Genomic DNA, 23,276 nt, shown 5'->3' with positions numbered 1-23,276 from the left:
TTTAATTTGTCTTATATCTCATTTTCCCTTAAAACCATATGAACACATCTTGCGACAATATATAGTTCTGAATATTGTCACTTACACTGGCCTGCTTTTTGCATCTTTATTGTAGAAAATGTATCAAACGAGCCCCCCCACCCCTCCTGCCCCCGCTCGTTTAAAAGAGATCATGCATGTTGTTGATTGGCGGGTTTCTTTTGTTTTTGTAGATGATTCAAGCCATCCAAGTTCTACGCTTTCATCTACTGGAATTAGAGAAGGTCAGTATCATTTTCATGTTTTACTATATTTTATTCTATTTATTTTAAATATATATATATATATATATACACACACATACTGTATTGCAGTAATCCACTTTGAATTTTGTGGCTTTACTCTATAATGGTTTGTCCAAAATATATGCTGCTTTGTGGTTGAATACTATTATTAGTCATAAAATATGCAGAATTAAGCAAATTTGGCCTATTTTTAAACATCGAAATTGATAAATGAAGTAAAATACATATACAGAAATCCCAGGCTTACGGCAGTCAATTGTTTCCAGACCCTGCCATTATAAGTGAATTTCCGCAAAGTAGGATACCTTATTTATAAATGGAATCTAGTTAGAGCATACAAAAGCCATCTAAATACAACATTATACTGGTATTTTACTTCATTTCACCATTTGTATGCTTGAAAATGCTTCATATTGGAAAAAAGTATCATGAAACAATGAAAACAACCATTTCAAAGATACATTTGCATTCAGAATGCATAAACCGTGTAGTGCAATACTTGCAATAATTTCATTCAATTTAAGTCAAGGTATCCATGAGAAGTTTAATAAGGTGCAAAAAGCAACTTTTCCAATCTCAGTCCTAACACGTGGGAACTAAAAGGGATTTTGGGCATGTATGTATGTAGTTATGAATAACTTAGTATAACTTAAGGTAGTAAATGTGTTAAATAAGCAGGTAATTTATTAGCAGCAACACACACGAGTCTTATTATGTATTATATGTTTTATTTAATCTTATTATGGCTACTATTTTGGCCAATATGAGTGTGAAGGTGATTATAGGGGTGTTATTTCATGTCTAGAGGTCTCTAATAATGTTAAAAACAGGTTTTTATTCTCTCGCTTTGAAAATATTCCAGTTTGGAATAAGGACTAAAAATTCCACAGACAAACTTGAACATCCACTGTTGGGCGCTAACAATAAGGTGAAATTGAATGAGCTCTTATGTTAAACATCACAACAGTAAACTGTGGCACACAATTATGCATTGATATCAATATCAAGCATCTGCACGTGGCTTCATTGTTTTTTCCTACAACACAGGGAGCTAAATAGCTAGTCAATATAAAGTATGGGGGCAAGTCACAAGCCCTCATTTCATGAAAAATCTCTCAGTGACACACAAAATGAAATCCTTCTTTCACACATTTGAAGGTATGTGATTAATGATTCTCCCATATTTACATATGGAGGGTGGGGAATGTAACTAGTTACTAGAGTGTAACTAGTATCTAGAATGCTGACAGTTGCTGATGAGAGTGATAATATCGGACTTTCCTTGCAGGTACACGAGCTTTGTGACAACTTCTGCCACCGCTACATTAGCTGCCTGAAGGGCAAGATGCCCATCGACTTGGTCATTGAGGAGCGAGACGTTTGCAAGTCAGACTTTGACGACCTGTCGGGGTCCTCCACCAACCTCGGAGATCATGTGAGTACACGTGTAGTACACATCATGTATAATCCTTTGTAGTATAGATGGCTGAATGAGATATTGGGATTTGTTTTTTGACTGAATTGGCTTTATGCTGCTTTTGTTACTACTTTTGACAATTTGCTGTGGTGGACATAAGCATTGATGGTGATCATCATTCCGGTTGGGATTCAAACTCAGACATGCAAATTTATCAGCTGCTGTGCAAATAAGACAATATTATAATATACAATACTGCAATAGTATACGGTATGTCCATAAAGTCTCTCTACAATTGGACTTTTACGTCCCTATGAAGGTGCTGCCGGATGTCTCGCCATGTTTGGCATGTGTAGCGTTGCCTCGTCAATGATGGTGTGAATGGGTTTTCTTCATCAATAAAAGACAGTTAGAACCTTGGTTAGTAGGGGTGTGTATTGGCAAAAATCTGGCGATACGATACGTATCACGATACTAGGCTCACGATACGATATATCATGATATATCACGATACTGTTAACAAGGTGATATTTTTTTGGTTTTTCTTGTAGTTAAAGATTATTTCCTGGAAAAACTGAATTACACCAGCAATATGCACTTACTAAACACATTTTTATTCCATTAGAACCTTATGTTATGCTGTATCACAAACTTTCCTCTGTAAAAACTTAAAGTGTAGCATTTGGATAAATAAAGCTTTAAATTTACAAAAAAACCCTTAAGAAACAAATAAATTAAATTATGTCTCAAGATCCTGCTCAAATGTTCACATTCTATTAGCTGTAAAAAAATGCAGAGTATGCAGTCCCTAACTTATCCACCATCAGAAGAGTATTTTTGTGGAACAAAGTAACTAACATCAGTAAAAAGTCCTTTTAGGATGCTTGAAATAAGCATTATTTAACAAAATAGTAATATCAATTTGAAAAGCAAAATACCTGCAATATCACAGTACTACTTTTGTAGTATACAAAAGGACCTTGGCATTGCTTGCTAGTGGCAGGTCCTCATGGTGTCTCGCTAAGTGGACTCGCAGATTTGTCGTGTCTCCCGAATACTTTATTCGGGCACGACACATTTTCCAAACGGCATGGGTTTTGTCCATTTCTGCACACCCTACTTTGTGTAGAAATCCAAAATGTGTCCACACTTCAGCCTTGTACGCCGCAGGGGCCACTGTTATGTGCTGGCATTGTGCCATGTTGAACTGTGTTTATGTGTGAGGACGTTTCACTCGTCAATCTCCTTCAACGTCCTTGCCTAATTGACTACGTAAGTGCTGCCACCTAACGAACGGAGGTTTCAATTCAAATCAGAAATGAACCTTTGCCGTGTCTGCACTTGAATAAATACCATATACAGTCTATGATAAATGCCTAAAAATATCCATATCATACTTTTTAATATTGATACAGTATCGTGGAACGAAGTATCGCGATATATCGCAGAAACGATATTTTCTTACACCCCTATTGGTTAGTGTCATTAATGCATTCCAGAGGGTACGACTCTAACCAAAACAAGCTCTAACCAAATCCATTTTCCCCATAAGAAATCATGTAAATTCAATGACTCTACTACAGAAAGCCAAAACTATTAACACAAAACTTGTTTTTCTAGGTTTATAATTATAGTTTTTTACGCAGAAAACAATTGTAAATGTATAGAAATGATGAATGAAAGGGAAAATAAACATTTAAGCTTACCTTTACCTTCATTGAAGGCCTGATCGTTGCCAGCAAGATCAACACAGACACCACCTTGGTTTCTTTTGTTTCTTTTCATCATGGCTGCAAAAGAAGCCAAAATTGAGCCAAAGAACCAAAAACTGTGCTATTAAAAAAATACATTTTACCAATATGGACTCACTCGGAGTCGGAGTCATATTCACTTTTTGCTGCCACCAGTTTCACGAATCAACATGAAATCTGGTGGCGGCGTCCACTGTGACAGGACCCAGTCAGTGAACCCCGTGTCAAACACTCAGGGGGCTGGCTATTTGAGTCAGAGCCAGTCGTTTGGGTCACACACCAGGGCTCGTATTTTGGCCAACTACCCCTACAGACTTTGACTAAATGAGCCCAAATTCGAGCCATAGATACTACAGATGGCTGCCAATAATTTGTTATCAGATTTGGGCTGCGCCATAATATGAGGGATTCATGACTTTATAAAGTCAGAAATGGGTCACATTTCGCAACTGATTGGAAGCATGTCATAGACTTTGATTGTTATCGTAGATGTGAACAATTACCGTACATCATATCTTTACTACCGGATAGCGACTGGAAGCGACATAGAAAACGGGTGGCTGTACTGCTCTCTGACCGCTTGATTGTTTTCCAGATGCATGAGCTTTGAATTGTCTTCTGCTTTTGTAAAACTGGTTTTATTTGACTAGCTCCCATCCTTGTGGGCATGTGTGTCTTGGTAGAGTACTGTCGTGTCGCGCTACTTTGCGCTTTACATTTCTCGTTTTCACTCTATTGTGGTTTTTCCAAAATATATGAATTCATAAAACATGTAATGTTTCATCGATGAGACAATACAGTTAGCTACCACAGAGAGCACTCTGTGGGAATGTGAATTTCCTAACGGCAACCTGTGTTATGCCTAATTCCTGTCTTGTTTTCTCATATGTCTATGATCATAATTATTTAACGAATACTGTTTTTTCAACCATTTATAGAAGGTTGTAAAAATGTTCAAAAATATATGCTGTAACAACAAGAATATTCCATTTTAAATAAGGAATCCTACTTTGAAGAAATTCTGGAAATAATTAATTGCAATAAAAGAGGGATTACTGCAGTTGTTAGCAGCTAGCATAGCAACCATGCCCAACCCCCCCACCCCGTACCCCCCGAAGGGATGCACGAGCCAATTTGCTATTTTGTAAAGCAACACAAGTCCATATGCTAACAAGTTATATATATTTCAAGAAAAAACGGCATTCTATCTTTATGATGATTACTTAATTTTCCAAAAATTTCAACTTTCTTTTTAAATAATTTTTGTAAATGTACTTTTCCATGAAGTACTTTTCCAAAAATTACAACTTTATTTTGGTGTTTTACTTAAAAAATATAATTTAATATTTCAACTCTATTCTACTAAAAGGAAATTTTTCCTTATAATGATACCACTGAATTATTGTAATAGCACAACATTTTTTATATTCATTGTAAAATTACAGCTGTTTTTTAATTTTTGCTGTTGTTGTTTTCTTTTTTTGTAACTTTTTCAGCTTTTTGTTGTTATTTTTGTGTCCAAAATTATAACCTTATCTCCACAATATTTTGACTTTAGTGTTGTAACTCTTGCGCAAACGAATTTTCCAAAAATGCCAACATAATTTTGCTTGTTTATTGTAATATAACAACTGAAAAACATTTTTCTATAATCAACTTTTTGTGACTATGAAATGAAATAATTTTTCCTTTTAATATTACCACTGTATTGTTGTAACTTTTTTCATTAGAATATCACTTTTTTCACTTCATATTTTGACATTTTTTTATGTTTGCTGTTGTTGTTTTTTTTGTAACATTTTCAGCTTTTTTGTCGCTATTTTTGTGTCCAAAATTATAACTTATTTCCAGAATATTTTGACTTTAGTGTCGTAATATTCAAACTTTTTTCTGCAACCTAATTTTCCCAAAATGTCAACATAATTTTGCTTGTTTCGCTGTAAAAAAATTTTTTTCTTTAATTTTTCAACTTTATGATACTAAAATTCCTCATAATATTACAACGTTGTTAGATTTTCACTCTTGTAAAAATACTGCTGATTTATCAATTTTTCAACATTTTTAGTTCTCTTCTAATCCTATATTTTTCGAATGCCGTGAGCCAACCGTTACTATCCAAGCTAAACCTTCCCGTTCTCCTTCTCATTGGGTTTGAACAGCTGGGACGTGGAGTAAGACCTTCATTAGCTTGATAAACGTGTAAACACATGGCGTTTCTTGAAGGAGCCGCGTTTAAAGAGCCCTTTTCATTCTTCGTTGCCCCGCTAAGAAAAGGGGCATGAATGAGAGGCGCCGCCATTGTCCTGCTGCTCCTTGCTGTCATCTGCCGAGCTCTTCATCTGATCACCATCAGGCAAACAGCTGACGCTAAGAGGCTGAAGAGGCTGGAGAGGCAGATCTGCTGTTTGTCTCCGGCTTCTAGTTGTCTGAGCGGCCGATAAATACGAGCGTCCTCCCTGAAAGCTCTGGCAGAAAGTCTCAGGACATTGTGAGGTTCACATGCTGCACATGACAAGTGGAATATTTCTCTTAAAAGTCCACCACAGGCAGAATGGTAATCTTCTCTGCCTCATGCTAATGACACTTGACTTTGTAAAAGTGCATAATGGACCTCTTACTGGACCTACTGGACCTTCCTCATCTGTTTCCCCCTCTCCCTCCTGTCTTTTCACTCTGTTTCCTTATCTCCTGTCCCCTGGTGTGCGGACCTTTCCCTGACCTCTCAGAACCCAGCATCCTGGAGAGACTTGGACGACGCCCACTCCACACCCTCGGTAGGAACCCCGGGACCGTCCAGTGGGGGACACGTCTCTCAGAGTGGAGACAACACAAGTGAACTCGGTAAGAGACCCTGCAAGCTTCCTCCATATCAAAGCTTTGCCTTTTCTGTCTTGCATCCTGCTGCCGGGCGACCTGGGGGATTATGTCATGTGGCTCATCTACCCCAAACACAAGCTTCATGCCTTGGAAATGGCATGAGGAGTCAATGAATGTATTGTGCTCCCAGCTCCCTTGACATCATCAACCCTGTCATTCACTTCTTGTACCTTATCCAAATGATCCTGGTGCTCTTCTAGTCCGTTCCAGTCTTGTGCAGGTCTACAGTTCTTTGGTCTTTCCCGTGGTGGTAGGGAGGTGTGAATGGAAGAGGCCATTTGTGTGACGGGGTCTTTTACCAACATCAGGAGTTGAGATTAGGAGCACAGTACTTTCTTAAAGGGACGTGACTCATTTGTGTTTCATGGACAAATAACCGCTCTGTGGGGGGGGTCCTTGTTTATTGCATTTAATTTGGTTAAAGACTGTGATAAGTAGGATTCCTTATCTGTAAACAGAACGCTATTGTCGTAGCATAGAAAACATGTTTATGACCATCTAAATACGCAGACATGGACATTATCAGAGCCCTCCAGGCATGAAATAACACCCCTATAACACCATTACACGAAAATAAGATAAATACTAAGTAAATACTAAGTAAATACTAAGTAAATACTATGTAGAGTCACACATGCACACACACATACTGGAAGTGTTGCCAACGGCTGTGCTTGTTTTTTTTGTAAAGTTTCCTGTTATTTGGATGAAGAGCTAGCTGCTATGACTTGCTGGATGATGATGATTATGCTATGTGTATATCCAGGCCTCGGTCTTTGAATGCATCTTCCCCAAAGCCTGTATTTTAATTCATTTTATGCTTGAATATATTTCATTTAGGCAAAAAATACATACAAATGTGCAGGTAAAAGTATTGAAATATATATTGGAAAAATGTGACAAAGTATGAAGTGGCGAGTGACATGAGATATACGTTTATTAAAAATAGAATATATATCGCTGTAAGTCTTCGGGGGCGACTGTGTCAGGGAAGGAAACGTTAGTGAGTGGAATAACAAGTAGCAGTAGCAAAGAGTTACAAACATTGTTTTTATGATTAAAAAATGTCAAAAAGCAATTTTTTTCTGCAGCTTTGGGGTGTCCACCCTTTAATACTCGAAGTCCAATAACCTTCTCGAAAAAGACGCATCCAGCATAAATCATATTTTGGTGTACATGTGCAAGGTCTACATGCTTAATATGCGCTAAAGTGTCTGAAACAAAACTAGTGCTGTCAAAAGATGAAAACAAAGAGAGAGCAATTAATTAATTATCACTGGTAATTAACTGATCTAATTAATTGCCGCTAAAATTGCTGAGAAAACCTCTAGCTAGTTTCATTTCAATTCATTACAGATTTATCAGATCAAAAGGTTGATACGTTAAGTTAATATGATTAATACCACTTAATAACAAATGAAAACAAACAAAACCATATCTAAGCCTTGACAAAGCTGATGGCTGTCATATGCAATCATCTCTCGTTTATGGCAGCTAATTGGTTCCATGGAATGTATTTGTAGTTAGAGCATAGAAAACAACCTTCTAAATATGTTTATTGACATAATTAGAGCACTCTAGACATTAAATAACACCCCTATAGTCCCCTATAGTAGACATATGGAATTTATATAAGAAATCACATATGTGTGTACTTCCTTACTGACACCTAGTGACCAGTGTACAATACTGCTATTATCATCACAGTGTCTTTGAATTATTACTATAACTATTATAAATTTATTGTCATAACATAACTTTCTCCCCGACCTAATTTTCCAAAAATGCCAACTTTTTTGTGTTTTTTGTGTTATTTTGTTTGGTTTTGATAATATTATGACTTACAAAATAACGTAATTATACTACTAAAATAATGTTATCTTTCCACATAATATAAAATGAATTCTCTTCTTAGATTAAAAAATGTTGCTTTTAATATTTTGGCCTAATATTTCATAAAATGACAATGACAATTTTTCTTTGGTTTAGGTTTTTTTTAATTCTATTCTTAGAATGTGCCGCGGGCCAGTAAATGAAATGAAATAATAAATGAATATTAATAAATACATGAAATTTTGCAAATGAAATTGAATAATTGGGGCAGTAACTATTAAAGATAAGTTTCGCAAAGTAATTAGCCCATCACTGGATGTCATTAATATTAAACGTGTGCCAATAAAGAAGAGCTGGGGGGCACAGTTTGGACCCCCCAGCATTGTAGCATGTGAGTTTTTTTCTGGGAGTGATCCTTAAATGTTGTACCGCGTACTCCTGCTGCTGTGGAAGTGGTTATTTCGTCTTTCGGTCGGTATTGAAAGTGAACGCTGGGTGCGCCATCAATGGCGTCCTATTGAAGACATTTTTTGATGCTGTTTTCTTTCCGTCCTTGTGTCATTTCTGATGTGCTAATTGGAGGCCATGCGGCTTTTATGGCTTGTTTTTGTTTTTCTCCCCTTTGGCTGAGTAAAAATAGAAAGGACTTGAAAGCACCTTTCCAGCCTCTGCCCATCAGGCAGTAGTGGGCAGAACAATGGGAGGATGCTTTGCAAGACAAGAGAAACTCAGAGGATTAAAAGACAATATATTTCCTTTTTTTTTAAGTATCTTTCATACCTGCAACACATTGGTGGCTTCCTTGTCGCTTATCTGCTCCAAGTTTCACGTGGAGTCAGCTGGAGAAGTGAGAATTAGCTTCTTTCCTTTGGGCTTTTTTTAGACCGCAGTGGGGGAAAACTCAAGGTCTGTGGCCTTTTGACCCGGGAAAGAATACATAGAGGATGGGGGTGCGCCGTGCCCCCCCCCCCCCGTGGGGATGCAAGGACAGAGCATTTCATGGATGAGAACAAAGGGAGAGAGGAGGCCAGGATGATCAGAGTGATGCTTGCTGCAGCAGGCTTGCCTGCACGCTACCTGCAGAGGCTCCCTGGGTCTCTGCTTTAGTTCCTGGCTGGAAGAGCGGGAATCAAACACAAGAGGAGAATGGAGAAGCTGCACTTCAAGAACACTTCTTCTTTGTCTTTAATGGACGCTGCACTTCAATGGAAGGGTGCGCGATGTTTGAAAGCCACCTGACCGTGTCCACGTGAGGACAGATACGGTGGAACCTCAGCTAGTGTGAGGTCCAGTTAGCGTCTTTTTCGGTTGGCATTTTCGCCGAAATATCGCCTGGATTTGTGGACATTTTCCAGTTAGCTTTCAAGATGGCACGTGTCTTTTCGTGGTTTTAATACATTGCGTCAGTGCAACTGTGTTCTGAATGTATTTTTTATCAGGAAACATCCTTGTTAGCATGCTGTTAGCTTGCATGGAAACAGGAGAGGAAGTCGCGCATCTATGATGTCATCAGAGGTAGACTGTGTAGTTCGCTGCTAGCTAGCATAGTTATGCCGCAAGTCTAGGGTTGGGCATCGTTTGAATTTGAAGGATTTCAGTTGGGATTCTGGTTCCTGCTGATTCATGATTCCAATGATTTCTGAAGGCAGGGTCATAAACGTTTGCGTGTTGTTTTTTTGATGGAATGTGTGAATTGTTTAACTCATTCGCTACCAAATATCTGCAGTATTTATACATCTTTTATGGGTTTTTTTTTCCGGCAGAAGTACATTTTATAAGAACTCGGCCTGGACACGTTGTACAGCAACCAGGAAGTGAAAAGGTACAGAGTCTTGTAGCGTTAAAGAGATTACGCATTGAAGGGAAATTCAATGCATTTCCCACAAGCGCCAACACTTTCAATTCAGTTCCAAAAAAGCCTTTTTTGCCCTCCTCTAATCAGCCAGCCGGCGATGCTGACTGTCAAGGCAGGGATTGGTTGGCTGGTCGGTAGGACATCATTTTCTGTGCATATACGACTTGTTCAGAGGGTGTATAGACCACCTTTGGGAACACCTTCTCTCCCGATTTCAGATATGCTGACGACTGACACTCATGGATTAGTTTCAGCTGCAATAACGCTCGTCTTCTCTCTTCGGTTGTCATCATTCACTCATAACAAAAGGCCTAATGCTGGGGTGTCCAAAGTGCTACCCGGTGGCCCTTTGAGGCCGGTGGTTATTTTTGACATTTATTTAAAAAAAAAATTTTTTACCCCAAAATAAGTAAAAAAAGAAAAAAAACAACAGACAAAAATGGAAAACTTAGTAGTAATTTGACGGGAATAATAAACACCTGAAACCACAAATAAAGATGTAGTTTTACAAAAGTATTTAATATATAATATATATAGAGAATATATATATATATATAATATATATAGAGAAAAAATATAGAGTATTTCTATATTCTTTATTTCTATATTATTCTATATTTCTATTCTATAAAAAATGTAGAATATTATGAATATCATTATTTTTATTTTTTGTAGATAGAGCATTTTTATTATTATTATGAATATTATTATTTTATTATGAGAATAAAATCAAAATATTATGGGAATAAAGTTATGGGAGAATTTACAAGAACAAATTTCCAAATAGTTAGAAAATGTCAAAAAATGGAAAACTTAGCCATCATTTTTTGAGAATGAAGACTATGTATGAAAATATTAACACAAAAAAGTTGGGTTCTAATAAGAAAAAAGGTGCAATTTTCCAAAAATAAACTTGTAATATTATTAGGAAAAATAATGTCACTTTAGTAGCATAGAATGAAAGATAAAATGAAATTAAATCCATCAATTTTCATATCGCTCATTATCGCTAGGGTGGGGCTGCCGGAGCCTATCCCAGTTGTGTTTGGCTGAGAGGACTGGTGGCCAGCCAATCACAGGGCACATGTAGACAAACAACCATTCCCACCCACATTCATACCTATGGATAATTTGGAGTGGCCAATGAAGCTAGCATGTTTTTGGAATGTGTCATTTGCGTCCATCCTACTTTTCCATGCCGCTGTGGCGGTGAGCGTCTAACCGCAGCAAAAAGATGGCATCCATGTTGGTGGCTGGCGGTTTGGCTTCTCCGTGGCCTCCCAGCCTTGTTGCCTCGTAAGGCGTGTGATACGCCGAGACCTCCTTTGATAGCTCAACCCCCAGGGTGACTGCTGTTGACCACAGCGAGGGGCTGAGGTATCCCAGGAATGTCTGGAAGGGCTCTGGGGGAGGAAGAGGGAGAACCTTCAAATGTCCATCACAAAGAGCGAGATAAAACAAAACACAAAAGAGGCACAACAAACAAAAGGCGCCTGAAAAAGATGTGCTGGTGTTGGAAAATGTCACGTGAAGAACAGGATGTGTGGATGTTTTTGGTCGGGGAGATGGAATGTCTCATGGTAGGGGTGCTGGCATGCCGGTGACATCATCGTATTATCTCTGCCGCACATGCCATGGAGTGGATGCTCTCAGCAGGAGGGGGGCCGTGAGATTGAAGCCTGTCGACACCCAGCTTGGTTACATCTGTAAAAAAAACATATTATTACTATCAATGTTACGATTAGCTTTTCTTTTTTCCCCCTCCAACTATTTCCACTTTGTTCTTAAATAATCTTTATAAATGGTCTAGTCCTGTCCAGGTGTACCCCACCTCTCGTCCAAAGACAGCCGGGATAGGCTCCAGCATACCCTAATGAGGAAAAGCGGCATAGAAAAGGGATGGATGGATGGATATTATAGATATTAGAACCTTTTCCCCTCACCTAAATTTCTAAGAATTATTTTTTGTTTCTCATAATATTATGACTTTTTTCTTTAATACTAAAATGAATAAATATTTTAATAAATATTTTACCGCATAATATTAAGATTTTGTAATTTTTCATCATTATAATATGACCTTTAAGAAAAAAATGTCTTCTATTCTATATTATTCTATATTATTATTCTATATATTATATATTATTATTATATTATTATTCTTTATTATTATATTCTTTACTCTATTACAGCTTCTTCATTTCTGGTGTTGTTATTTTTTTCCAAATATTTTAACTTCCTTTTAATAAATGTTCCTCTTGAAATTATGACTTTATTCCCATAATAATGTGATGTTTATCTCTATTTAGGATTATTTATTATTATTATTATTGTCAACATAATTAATAATTCCAGCCCCATATTGTGACATCACCTCATCACTATTTATGCATGATACCATTACCATAATATTATGACATCATTCATTATAACCACAAATCGCAACCTTGTTGTTGTCTAATGACGCCTTTTTTCGTCAATATTTATGCGACTAAAATGATATTATTCTCCCTCATAACAACAACTTTGTTCTCTTAATATTTTGACATTATTTTTGTAAAATTACTGTAGTTTTTTGTTCGATTGGATCACTAGAATGTGATGACAGACACCCCTGTATTCATGAATAAATCAGGCTGATTTTTAAATGATGTTCAACTGGTTTTCTATGATGTAAGCACCAAAATACTCCATTTATAAATAAGGAATCCTACTTTTTCACTTATCACCAATTAAGCGCCATAAACGAGAGTGATTCCAGTTCCCCAGGATTGGGCTGCCATCCCGTGCTCCACTTGATGGTGTTCCTGAGGGGGGGTGGTTGGGCTGTGTGCTGTCACTGATGATGGATCAGGACCTGCTGAGCTCATTAGACAGACCGTGCTGGCTTTGCATCACTGATGCAAATGCTGTGCGGCAATCAGTCCTGCTTCCTGCCCCCCCCCCTCCCCCTTTTGTCTTATATGCACGCCACATCCACTGGCTGATCTTTACACAACAACAGCATCTGAAATGAGCCAAACACAAACTAATCACTCCCGGATCTGGGATGCCTTCAGCGTTGGGCATGGCAGGCCACAAAGGACAACATGTCTTCCTTTGGAAACGTACAATAAATAAAGTAGAAGGGCTAAGGCTGTACAGACGAGGCATTAATATGCAGGAGTAGTGAAAGAGTTGAGGCGTAAAGGCAAGCGTCTTCATGTTATAGGCTGCTGCTTTTTCTCCATGTTTTTCTTCTTGGCCCGGGGGCTATACTTCAGCCATCCCTGCGGTAATGCCCACCCCTCCACTTCCACCCTACAGTGTCGCGCGTGCAGACCCTGGCAGGCAGGGTGGAGTGGATGGGGGGGTGGGAGAGGCGGGGGGTGAGAGCGGGGGCACGGCAGAACGGCAAGGGTGTACGACTTTGAGACTGCAGCGTCACACCGCCTAGATTGGCTGAGTTGCCGGGGAGCAGTCAGATGCGATTAGCGTAGCAGAAGATGTGCCCTGCGGCGTTCCCCTCTGCAGCACAAGAAAGCAGGATGAGGCCGGCGCGGAGGAGGTGGACCAGGGTGAGCTGGGGAGGGGGTGCGACATGCCGTACGCACCATTAATTAGTCTGAGCCCGGCCTTCTTTCTTTACTTTTTAGCCACACTGACCTTATTTACTGGAGATGATCAAAGTACCGCTAACACGCGTACTGAATAAGTATTTCATCCCCTGCATGCTCATTTTATATATGAGGAGGGCATCTTTTTAGGAATATGAAGGAATTGGTCCCAGATCAGGGGTGTCCTAACTTTTTCCAGTGAGGGCCACCTCATGAAAAATGAAAGGATGCACTTTGCCACTTTGATATTCTGTAAAGGAACACTTTTTGCTATTTTTTTTTTTACATTTTTCAAATATTTCAGCATTCCTCTTAAATCATATCCTTTTCATAATATTATGACATTATCACATATTTTGACTTTGTACTTTGGATGTCTGATAATTATTGGTGGCGATAATTATTGGCCCGATATCATGAGATATCATCATGATCATGAGAAATTGCTGCATGCAAGATATATGTGTTCATTCTGCCACAGGAAATACGTCATGTTACACGTATTGATATCGGTATGCGCTGATATTGGCATCGGAAATTCAGAATCGGAAAATATCGTTTTTCACCAAAAAGCGAATATGTGACATCCCTACTTTATACATATAATATTCTAACTTATATGTGACATCCCTACTTTATACATATAATATTCTAACTTAGTATATGTGACATCCCTACTTTATACATATAATATTCTAACTTATGTATATGTGACATCCCTATTTTATACATATAATATTCTAACTTATATGTGACATCCCTACTTTATACATATAATATTCTAACTTATATGTGACATCCCTACTTTATACATATAATATTCTAACTTAGTATATGTGACATCCCTACTTTATACATATAATATTCTAACTTATGTATATGTGACATCCCTATTTTATACATAACTTATATGTGACATCCCTACTTTATACATATAATATTCTAACTTATATGTGACATCCCTACTTTATACATATAATATTCTAACTTATATGTGACATTTCTACTTTATACATATAATATTCTAACTTATATGTGACATCCCTACTTTATACATATAATATTCTAACTTATATGTGACATCCCTACTTTATATCTATAATATTCTAACTTCTTCCCCACCCCAATTTTCCAAAAATGTTTTTTTTCTTACCATGAATTTTCACTTAATTTTCAGACTATTACGTTTGCCCAAGGTCACAAATGCCATACGCACGATGGCACGATAGTCTGAGTCCCACGAGTCCACCCTAAAGTTTTCTAAAGTTTTCTGCAATTTCAAGATTTCAAAAGTAATAACTTTATGTTACAGGCATTCCGTGTGGCAACTATGAAAAGAGGGCAGGCTAAGGAAGGGCTAGCCATGCTAATCTGTTTGTGCTCAACTGCTCTGCTCTGTTTTGCTGCCACGTTATAAATAAAAGCTTGCCTCTGACATGTAATATTATTCATTCATTCATTTTCTACCGCTTATCCTCACGAGGGTTGCGGGGGTGCTGGAGCCTATCCCAGCTGTCTTGGGGCGAGAGGCGGGGTACACCCTGGACTGGTGGCCAGCCAATCACAGGGCACATATAGACAAACAACCATTCACACTCACATTCATACCTATGGACAATTTGGAGTGGCCAATTTTGGAATGTGGGAGGAAACCGGAGTCATAATATTATGACTTTGATATTTATATTCTTGTAAAATTATGACTTTTTCTTGTACAACTTTTTCTCTTAATATTTTTACTTTATGGTGCACGGTGGAGAGTGGTTAGCGTGCCGGCCACAGAGTTAGGGGACCTGGGTTTGATTCCCCCCTCTAGGTCAATTGGTTGATTGTCAACCAGCTCCTCCATTGTACTTCTGGGCTGTTTTCTCATCCATATCTCGTATTCCATCCACTCCCAAATTAGTCTTCATGCTCTTGTAGTCCATTCCAGGACTTGTGTAGGACTACAGCTCTTTGGTCTTGCCCATGGTGGTAAAGTAGAAATGGAAGCAACCGTTTTTGTATATACATAGTATCCTATATAGCACACAGGCCACCAGATGGATTCTTAGGGGTTAGTTCTGTATTTTACGGACTGTAAGTCACACTTTTTTCATAGGTTGGCTGTTTCTGCGACTTATACTCCAGAGCGACTTATAAATGAAAAACAGTTTATGTTACATAAACACTGGACACCTTTTCTGTTCATGTTTATTTTTTGTGTAGCTGAATAAGCATTGTGTTAGCATATCTTACGTACACATATTCAGCCTGTTCTCTATTCTTTTATTGTTAGAACTTGCCTTCCAAGAGGACGTAATGTCTGTTTTGGTCAAGTAGTTTGGAAAATAAATTACCCTCAAAAAATGCGACTTATACTCCATTTCGACTTATGTATGTTTTTTTCTACCTAATTATGCATTTTTGGCCTTGTGCGATTTATACTCCGGAGCGACTTATAGTCCAGAAAATAAAATAAAAATAAAAATATAATAAATATAAAATATTACACGTAGAAATGATTCCATAGGAGTATTTGCCCTGAAAGAAGTAGCTATTCAAATTGTAAACCAATCAGGCGAAAGTGAAAACTAAAGGACAGGAGAAGTGTCTTCAGCTGGACAACATCCTCCAAACTCCCACAGCCCCGCCCCCCCACCCACACATCCTTTTTAATGTCAATATTCATCACCTGCAATATTTATTCATGAATACGACTCACAAAGATGCGCTTGATTGATGCGTCCCTAAAAACAAAAAGACATGCTCAGGCAAATCTTAAGAAAAGTAGGCTTTCTGTCCCGCCTGGGGGAGGAGTCTCTCAGATGCATTATTCACATGCCCTCTAGGCAGGCTTTCAAGGCTTCTCTGCCCCGAGGGCGAGGAAAAATAACCACCACTGTTAAAAGTAAATCATCTCGGCTGATGCACAATTAATGGCAGAGCTTGTGCTGCGAGACGGAGCCTTAGCGGGCGGGGCCGCAAATCTCTGCTTGAAAGGAAGCCGGCCGCCTTGATCCCGGCCAACTTTCTTCTTAAATCAAACAAGGATGCTGCTAATGGCGGCGTGCACACGCATGCATGCCACATCTCGTATGTGATGTTGGGCTCGGGGGTGGGGGATGGCCTTTGTTGTGTCACCCTTGGGTCCGTACGGCGGTGTTAAGGTGATGCTTCCTTTATTTTGGCGACAGAAGGGAAGAAAATATCAAACATAATTATTGTTTTTTTATGATACATGCGAAACTTTGATGTCATTTGTAAAAGACATCATGTTATTAATATTTACACCTTTTTATTCTTGAAAGTATATTCTTTGCAGTTTTTTTCTATAATATTATGACTTTTTCTTGTAAAATTGGTAAAAAAAAAAATGAAATTTTTGTATTGAAGTAAGTTTGTTTTATTTTGGGGAAATGTACAGCTTTTATTTTCATTCCTTCATTCTTTTTCTGCCGCTTTTCCTCACGAGGGTCGGCAGCCAATCACAGGGCACATATAGACAAACAACCATTCAAACTCACATTCATACCTATGGACAATTTGGAGTGGCCAATTAACCTAGCATGTTTTTGGAAGAGAGAAAACCCACGCATGCACGGGGAGAACATGCAAACTCCACACAGAGATGGCTGAGGATGGAGTTGAACCCTGGTCTCCTAGCTGTGAGGGCTGCACGCTAACCACTCGTCCACTGTGCAGCCCTTTTATTTTCATATTAAGGATTTTTTATTTACTTTTTTCTCCTATTTTGTATGAGCAACCATATCTGTTCTTTCATTTCAATATTTTCCTCACAGAAACAGAGCTTATTTGATCATAAAATGACATTCATTGTGTAAGATTGCTACTTATTTCTGGGAAATGTGCAGCTTTTTGTCGTATTTTGTTTGTTTGTTTCTTGTTACATGACCCTATCATAAGTATATGATGATATCCGGATGATACTTCGTCCACGGGCCAGACTTTGTGTTGGATGAGCGTTGTTCCAAGTGGAGGTCACATGTGAATAACGCGCCATGCATGAGTATGACTCCATTTCCTTCCTGCAGTCATGATTTCATGTCAAGTGAGTGAGTGAGATTTAGTTAATAGCTCTCAGTCTTACTGAACTCACACACCACAAACTCCTCATTATCCACTCCAACCCCCACACCCCCCTGCAAAAAGAGGTGAAGGATCTTGTAATGCCGTGCCACCCAAGAGCCGAGTCTCACCCTGGATGCCTTGTCTGCCACATGAGGATTTTACACAACTCCCAATTATTATACAATTCACTATGTGCACAACAAACAAATAATACAAATGTACTATGTACTATGTTGTTTGGTACTTTAGGAGACGGCCTGGACAACAGCTTAGCATCACCGGGTACAGGAGATGAAGATGACCAAGACAAGAAGAGGCAGAAAAAGCGAGGCATCTTCCCCAAAGTGGCTACAAACATCATGAGAGCGTGGCTATTCCAGCATCTTACGGTAAGAGAAGCCACCCACGCCGCCCATCTTGGTAGAAACCATCCTTCTTTGAGCAGGAAGCAGAACACACAATGTTTAGTACCTGAGAACTGCTCTGTAATGTCATGTGACTGGTGCATCTTACTAGTTTTCTCTTTTTTTATGTTTCCTTAAAACTCATCCTACCAAAATACCCACACAATATTTATCCTTTTATAGCACTAAAAAATAATTTTACTCTCCAGTTTTGTTTGGAAAACACATGGTCAGAGCTGACATAGTAATAAGGTTAATATTCTGCATTATACGTTGGTGGTGTATTGCCTGTTTTAATCCACCTATTGCGTGCTGTGTGTGTAGTTCTTTTGACACCATGAGTAGGAATTGTGTGTGACTTTGTGGCGCTCCGCAATTCGTAGCTAATATGGTATACCTCACACTACATTTGAGTATCATCTTGTGGTTCAAATGTGACATGACACAATGATCTTTGAATGATAATATTAATAAGGGGAAGTTTTTATGGTCAAAATGATTGTATATCGATCGATAATCAATAGCACAGTTATCGACCAGTAAAATGTGTTACTGTGGGCTAGTAATCCGTCAAGTGAACAGAAATGTATATTGTATGCATTCTGTGATACAGAAATACCACATTACAGATAATGTTGAAGTTCACCTCAACCACCTTAGCCCGTTATCAAATCCAACCTCGTGTGTGACATGGTGGCACTAAAGATGGGTCTACCTTTTTTTTCTGACCAAAGTGATGCCACTGGTTCTTGGTTAGACTTGGAAACGCCACCCAAGTGTTGGGTTTGTCTGCATCGGTTTCCTTCCACGGTGTGACTGGAGCTTCTGGATTGGTTTACATCACAACAAGAATGAAGAGACCGAGTGATTGTTGAAAAACCGAACGTGATTCGTATCGAAGCAGCAACCATCAGGTCAAACTTTTAGTTTGGAGAGAATCTGTCTCGCGAGAACAAGCTTGCCAAAAGCCAATGAGATTGTGAGCTTGCTGCATTGCTGTTGTGAATGATAATACAGTAATAAGGAAATGGCAAGGCATGATCGGAACCAAAGTATCGCTGTCTGATGCCGGACTGAAAGCTGCATAAACCCCTCCAAAAGGCAACGGCGGATGCAGCCTGGCTTGGCAAACAAACATGGGGGTGTACACAATGTGGCACTTGGCTCAGTGCAGTAATAAAATAAACAAAACCCAGCAAAAACTGAAAAATACAGCAAAATGTGACATGAACAAGATAAAACGTTGATATTAATATCAGTAGAAATTGTCTGTGAGAAAATACATGTCATAAACTTCTACAACTTTACAGCGTGAAAGGTGACATTTTAAAGGCAATTATCATGTATTATTATATATTATTATAACATATTATTACAGCGTCCTGCTCCGCCATCTCTGTGTGGAGTTTGCATGTTCTCCCCGTGCATGCGTGGGTTTTCTCCGGGTACTCCGGTTTCCTCCCACATTGCAAAAACATGCTAGGTTAATTGGCCACTCCAAATTGTCCATAGGTATGAATGTGAGTGTGAATGGTTGTTTGTCTATATGTGCCCTGTGATTGGCTGGCCACCAGGCAAGGGGGTGCCCCGCTGGGATAGGCTCCAGCATACCCGCCACCCTCGTGAGACGGCATAGAAAATAGATGGATGGTTGATTTATTTGGTCTCTATTTGGTAGATCCCAAGTTGTTCCCAGGCCATTGAAAGTGAAAAGTTGTGCGTCTTCCCTGAGGCCTTCTACCAGTCGGACGTGCCCTGAAGACCTCCTTAGGGAGGCATCTCAGTAGGCCTTCTGACCAGATACCAAACCACTTCATCTGGCTCCTGTCAAGGAGAGAGCAACAGTTTTATTCTGAGTTTCGGTATCTTGTACTTTCAGTCACCTGCATTGTTTTGAGATTCGGCTAAATAAAAAAAACTTTACATCTCGTACATCATCTCGTCTCGTCAGTTGGGTGTCTTGTGGCACACCCTACCCCTGACATCATTCTACACGAATAAAGTAGTAATATTATGTGAAAAGTTGCTTTGGGTTCCCTTGCCGTTCCAAAATAACATGAGGTGCCTACTGAAGCGTGATGATGCTTTGCACATGCAGGAGAAGCAGCAGTAGTGTAGAAGTTCCCACTAGGAGCGCTGGAGCTTTTGTCCAAGGTCTCAAAGGCAGCGTGTTTTTCTTGTGTGTCATAGCTCCAACTTGTTTCCTTCCAAAAAGCTCCGATTAAGACCCGAGTAATCCCCTCATTTGTAAAGCCCAGCGTTAGATGAAAGCCAGGATCACTGAATTATCCCCTCTACGTCCCCCATCCTCTTTCAGGCCTAATTTGTTGTTTGCTGCGGCAGGATGTGCCAATGAAGAGTTGCAAGTTGGAGACCGCGTTGTGTGAAAGCCTTTTGCAACACCATCAAGCATTCATCGACGGTGCAGCTCTGAAAGGAGTCGGGTGATGTTTTGTCAGACGTTGCGGTGTGAGGCCTGCGCTTGCAAGGCCCGTTTGGGTCTGGAGGGGGGGCGGCTGTGTCGCACCCTTGTGCTTTTGTGGCCCGTTCTGAAAGATCCCAATGGAGAATGCAGCTGGAAAGGTTTCACTTCTTTAGATTCTTCATCTTTCCTTTGCTAGAAGGGTCGCTTTTCCAAACGAGCTCACATTTGGCAACCTTCAGACGGGAATGGTAAACTTTCAATGCTGGATTCCACAGACTGCATCACACTTCACGGAAAAATGAACATTTGTTTGTGGATTCAAGTGTCACCATCTTCGTTACAGATCCACAATTACATCTCCACCAGGGCCGTCCACGCTTTGGACACCGAGGGCCGCATTTTAGAAAATCACTGTTACATTTCTCAACCAAGCCAAGTAGATATGCAGAGGCATTTTTTATCATTGTATTATTATTATCATCTCCTTGCATGACACCTTTTTGCTGTTTTTAAAAATATTTACTTGCAACTGAAATATAACTTTTTTCCCAATCTTAATTTTGCAAAAATTACAACCTATTTTTTTGTTTTGTTTGTTTATCACATTACTTTTTTCCGTTATTTTTTAAACTGTGTATGCAATCATGCAATCCTTTCACATTATGATTTACTTGATTTTGCATCTTTATTTTTGTCAAATTACAGCTCTTCTTTTTCATGTTTTCATGTTTTCAAAAAATATTTTTTTTGGAAGTCATAATATTATTAAAAATAAACAAAATGAACCATAAAGTTGTAATTTATGCAAAATGAGGTTGTGGAAAATTTTATGTGAATAAAGTCAAAATATTCTGTGAATAAAGTCATAAAATGTATAAATAGCTGGTAAAAAAAAAAACACAGCAGAATTGGAAAAAGGAGTTTTAATTTTACTATTCTGTATTCTAAGGAGGAAAAAAAATCACAATTTTATGAGAACAAAGTTGTAATAATACGAAAAAATATATTTAAAACAATTGTATAAAATTATATTGACAATAAGTTGCATAGAGTTGAAATTTTAAGGAAAAAATAACTGCAATTTTACAGTTAGAAACAGAAAAACTGGGAAAACATTGATACTTCACCTCTTCAGCATTCATACACATTTCTACACAAATTGACTTCCCCAGTTGTTATTATTGTAGATGCGAGAGTGTGTGTGTGTGTGTGTGTGTGTGTGTGCGTGTGTGTCTCAAAAGAAGTTGAAAATGATAATGAAGTGTTTGGAAGCTCATCCTTCACTGATGAGCATGGAAAGCAGCTGAGGGTCTGACAGCAGCAGAATGGCGACTGGCCCACCACCCTGGTCCCAGAGCTCAGGTCACCTCTGTCTGCCATCTGCCGCCCTCCTCCCTCTCTCTCTCACACACACACACATACACACACGCGGTGTCGGCCAGGGGAAAGGTGGTTGGAGTGCGCTAGGGAGGGGTAGAAGGTTGACGGGGGTTCTGGCCTTACCAGCGCCCCAGACAAAAGACGCTATTGTGCCTCCTTACATCCCACCCGCTCGTTTGTCAAGCAATGTCAAATACTGTCACACAAAGCCACGCGCTCGCAGACCAAAGTGTTCACCAGGCCAAACATTGGTCAGACGTAGCGCAATGACCTGTAATGTTAAAAGTCCAATTATTTATTGCACCTTTCTTTTCCCCCACAGCACCCATACCCCTCAGAAGAACAGAAGAAACAACTCGCACAAGACACGGGCCTCACCATCCTCCAAGTCAACAACTGGTACGTTGCCCTCAAACACACACGTTGGAATCTGGGAGGAAACCAGAGTACCTGGAAAACCCATACAGAGAACATGCCACACAGGAATCGAACCCGGGTCTCCTAGCAGTGCGGCCTGTGCGCTGACCACCCACTCACCATGCAACCCAATCTGGATGTTTTTTAATGAACAAAACTATGAACAAGTGGACAGCAATGCAACATGAATGCAGCATCAATGATGCAGCGCTACATTGCAGCACAGCATGAGATGCTCTAATCCAGACGTCAATGCACATGCGGGACGTGTTGATGAAAGAATATCGGGAAAACACTTTGTCACGTTATAGCCGGCGGCGACGAGGCTAAACCCAAATCAATACATTTTTTTTGAAGATATGTTACAAGCTTCTAACACACCAGATTGTGAGAGGAAGGAAGACAGAGATTATTAGTCAGGTCCCCCGAGACACTGCAGCCTTTTCCAGGCTTTTTTAGAGGCCGACTGCACACAGCATGCACAGCATCGGGAAAACTATGGAAAAAATAGAACAGTTTTAGTTGATGTCATGTGGACATACTATATATGTCTTCACTTTTTGGTTTATTTATCTTATTAACATTAAAAAACATTTTAAATGTATTTCTATTTATACTTTTACTCCCTCACCACTTTGCATAAATGAAGCATTTCCAATCCTAAAAATGGCTAAATAAAGTAAAATAGAAATATAAGGTTTTCCTAATATGCATTCAAGGACGTTGTGTCGTATTCTACACTGGCCACTAGGTGTCAATGTTGTTGCATTGATGAGACAATAGCCACCACAGGAAGTGCTGTAACTGTACACAAACATTATTCAGTATTATTAACATATTTTGTCTTATTTTGTCTTATTTGTTAAGTCTATCATATTCGATTGGCTAATGTGTACAGGTGATAGCTGGAGGGTTCTAAATAATGTTAAACGTTAATGTTAAACGTGTTTAGAAGATTGTTAGTAG

General features: G+C 39.1%; 1 protein-coding gene across 2 annotated transcripts in view; it reads left to right on the top strand.

Annotated features, from left to right (window-relative positions):
• The window catches only part of meis2b (Meis homeobox 2b), a 30,956-nt gene that overhangs the window by 2,003 nt on the left and 5,677 nt on the right, over nucleotides 1-23,276 (top strand). For both annotated transcript variants that reach the window (XM_058089508.2, XM_058089499.2), the window contains exons 5-9: nucleotides 213-263; nucleotides 1,573-1,719; nucleotides 6,179-6,293; nucleotides 17,934-18,073; nucleotides 22,216-22,292. In XM_058089508.2, coding sequence (XP_057945491.1) covers nucleotides 213-263; nucleotides 1,573-1,719; nucleotides 6,179-6,293; nucleotides 17,934-18,073; nucleotides 22,216-22,292 — 530 coding nt within the window. The remainder of the gene's footprint in view (nucleotides 1-212; nucleotides 264-1,572; nucleotides 1,720-6,178; nucleotides 6,294-17,933; nucleotides 18,074-22,215; nucleotides 22,293-23,276) is intronic.

This window comes from Doryrhamphus excisus, linkage group LG11 (assembly GCF_037039965.1).
Source record: "Doryrhamphus excisus strain RoL-2023G ecotype Guam linkage group LG11, RoL_Dexc_Guam_v1.1, whole genome shotgun sequence".
NCBI classification, from domain to species: domain Eukaryota; kingdom Metazoa; phylum Chordata; class Actinopteri; order Syngnathiformes; family Syngnathidae; genus Doryrhamphus; species Doryrhamphus excisus.
Note: the sequence above shows the minus strand (reverse complement) of the source record. Positions and strands in the feature narration are given on the sequence as shown.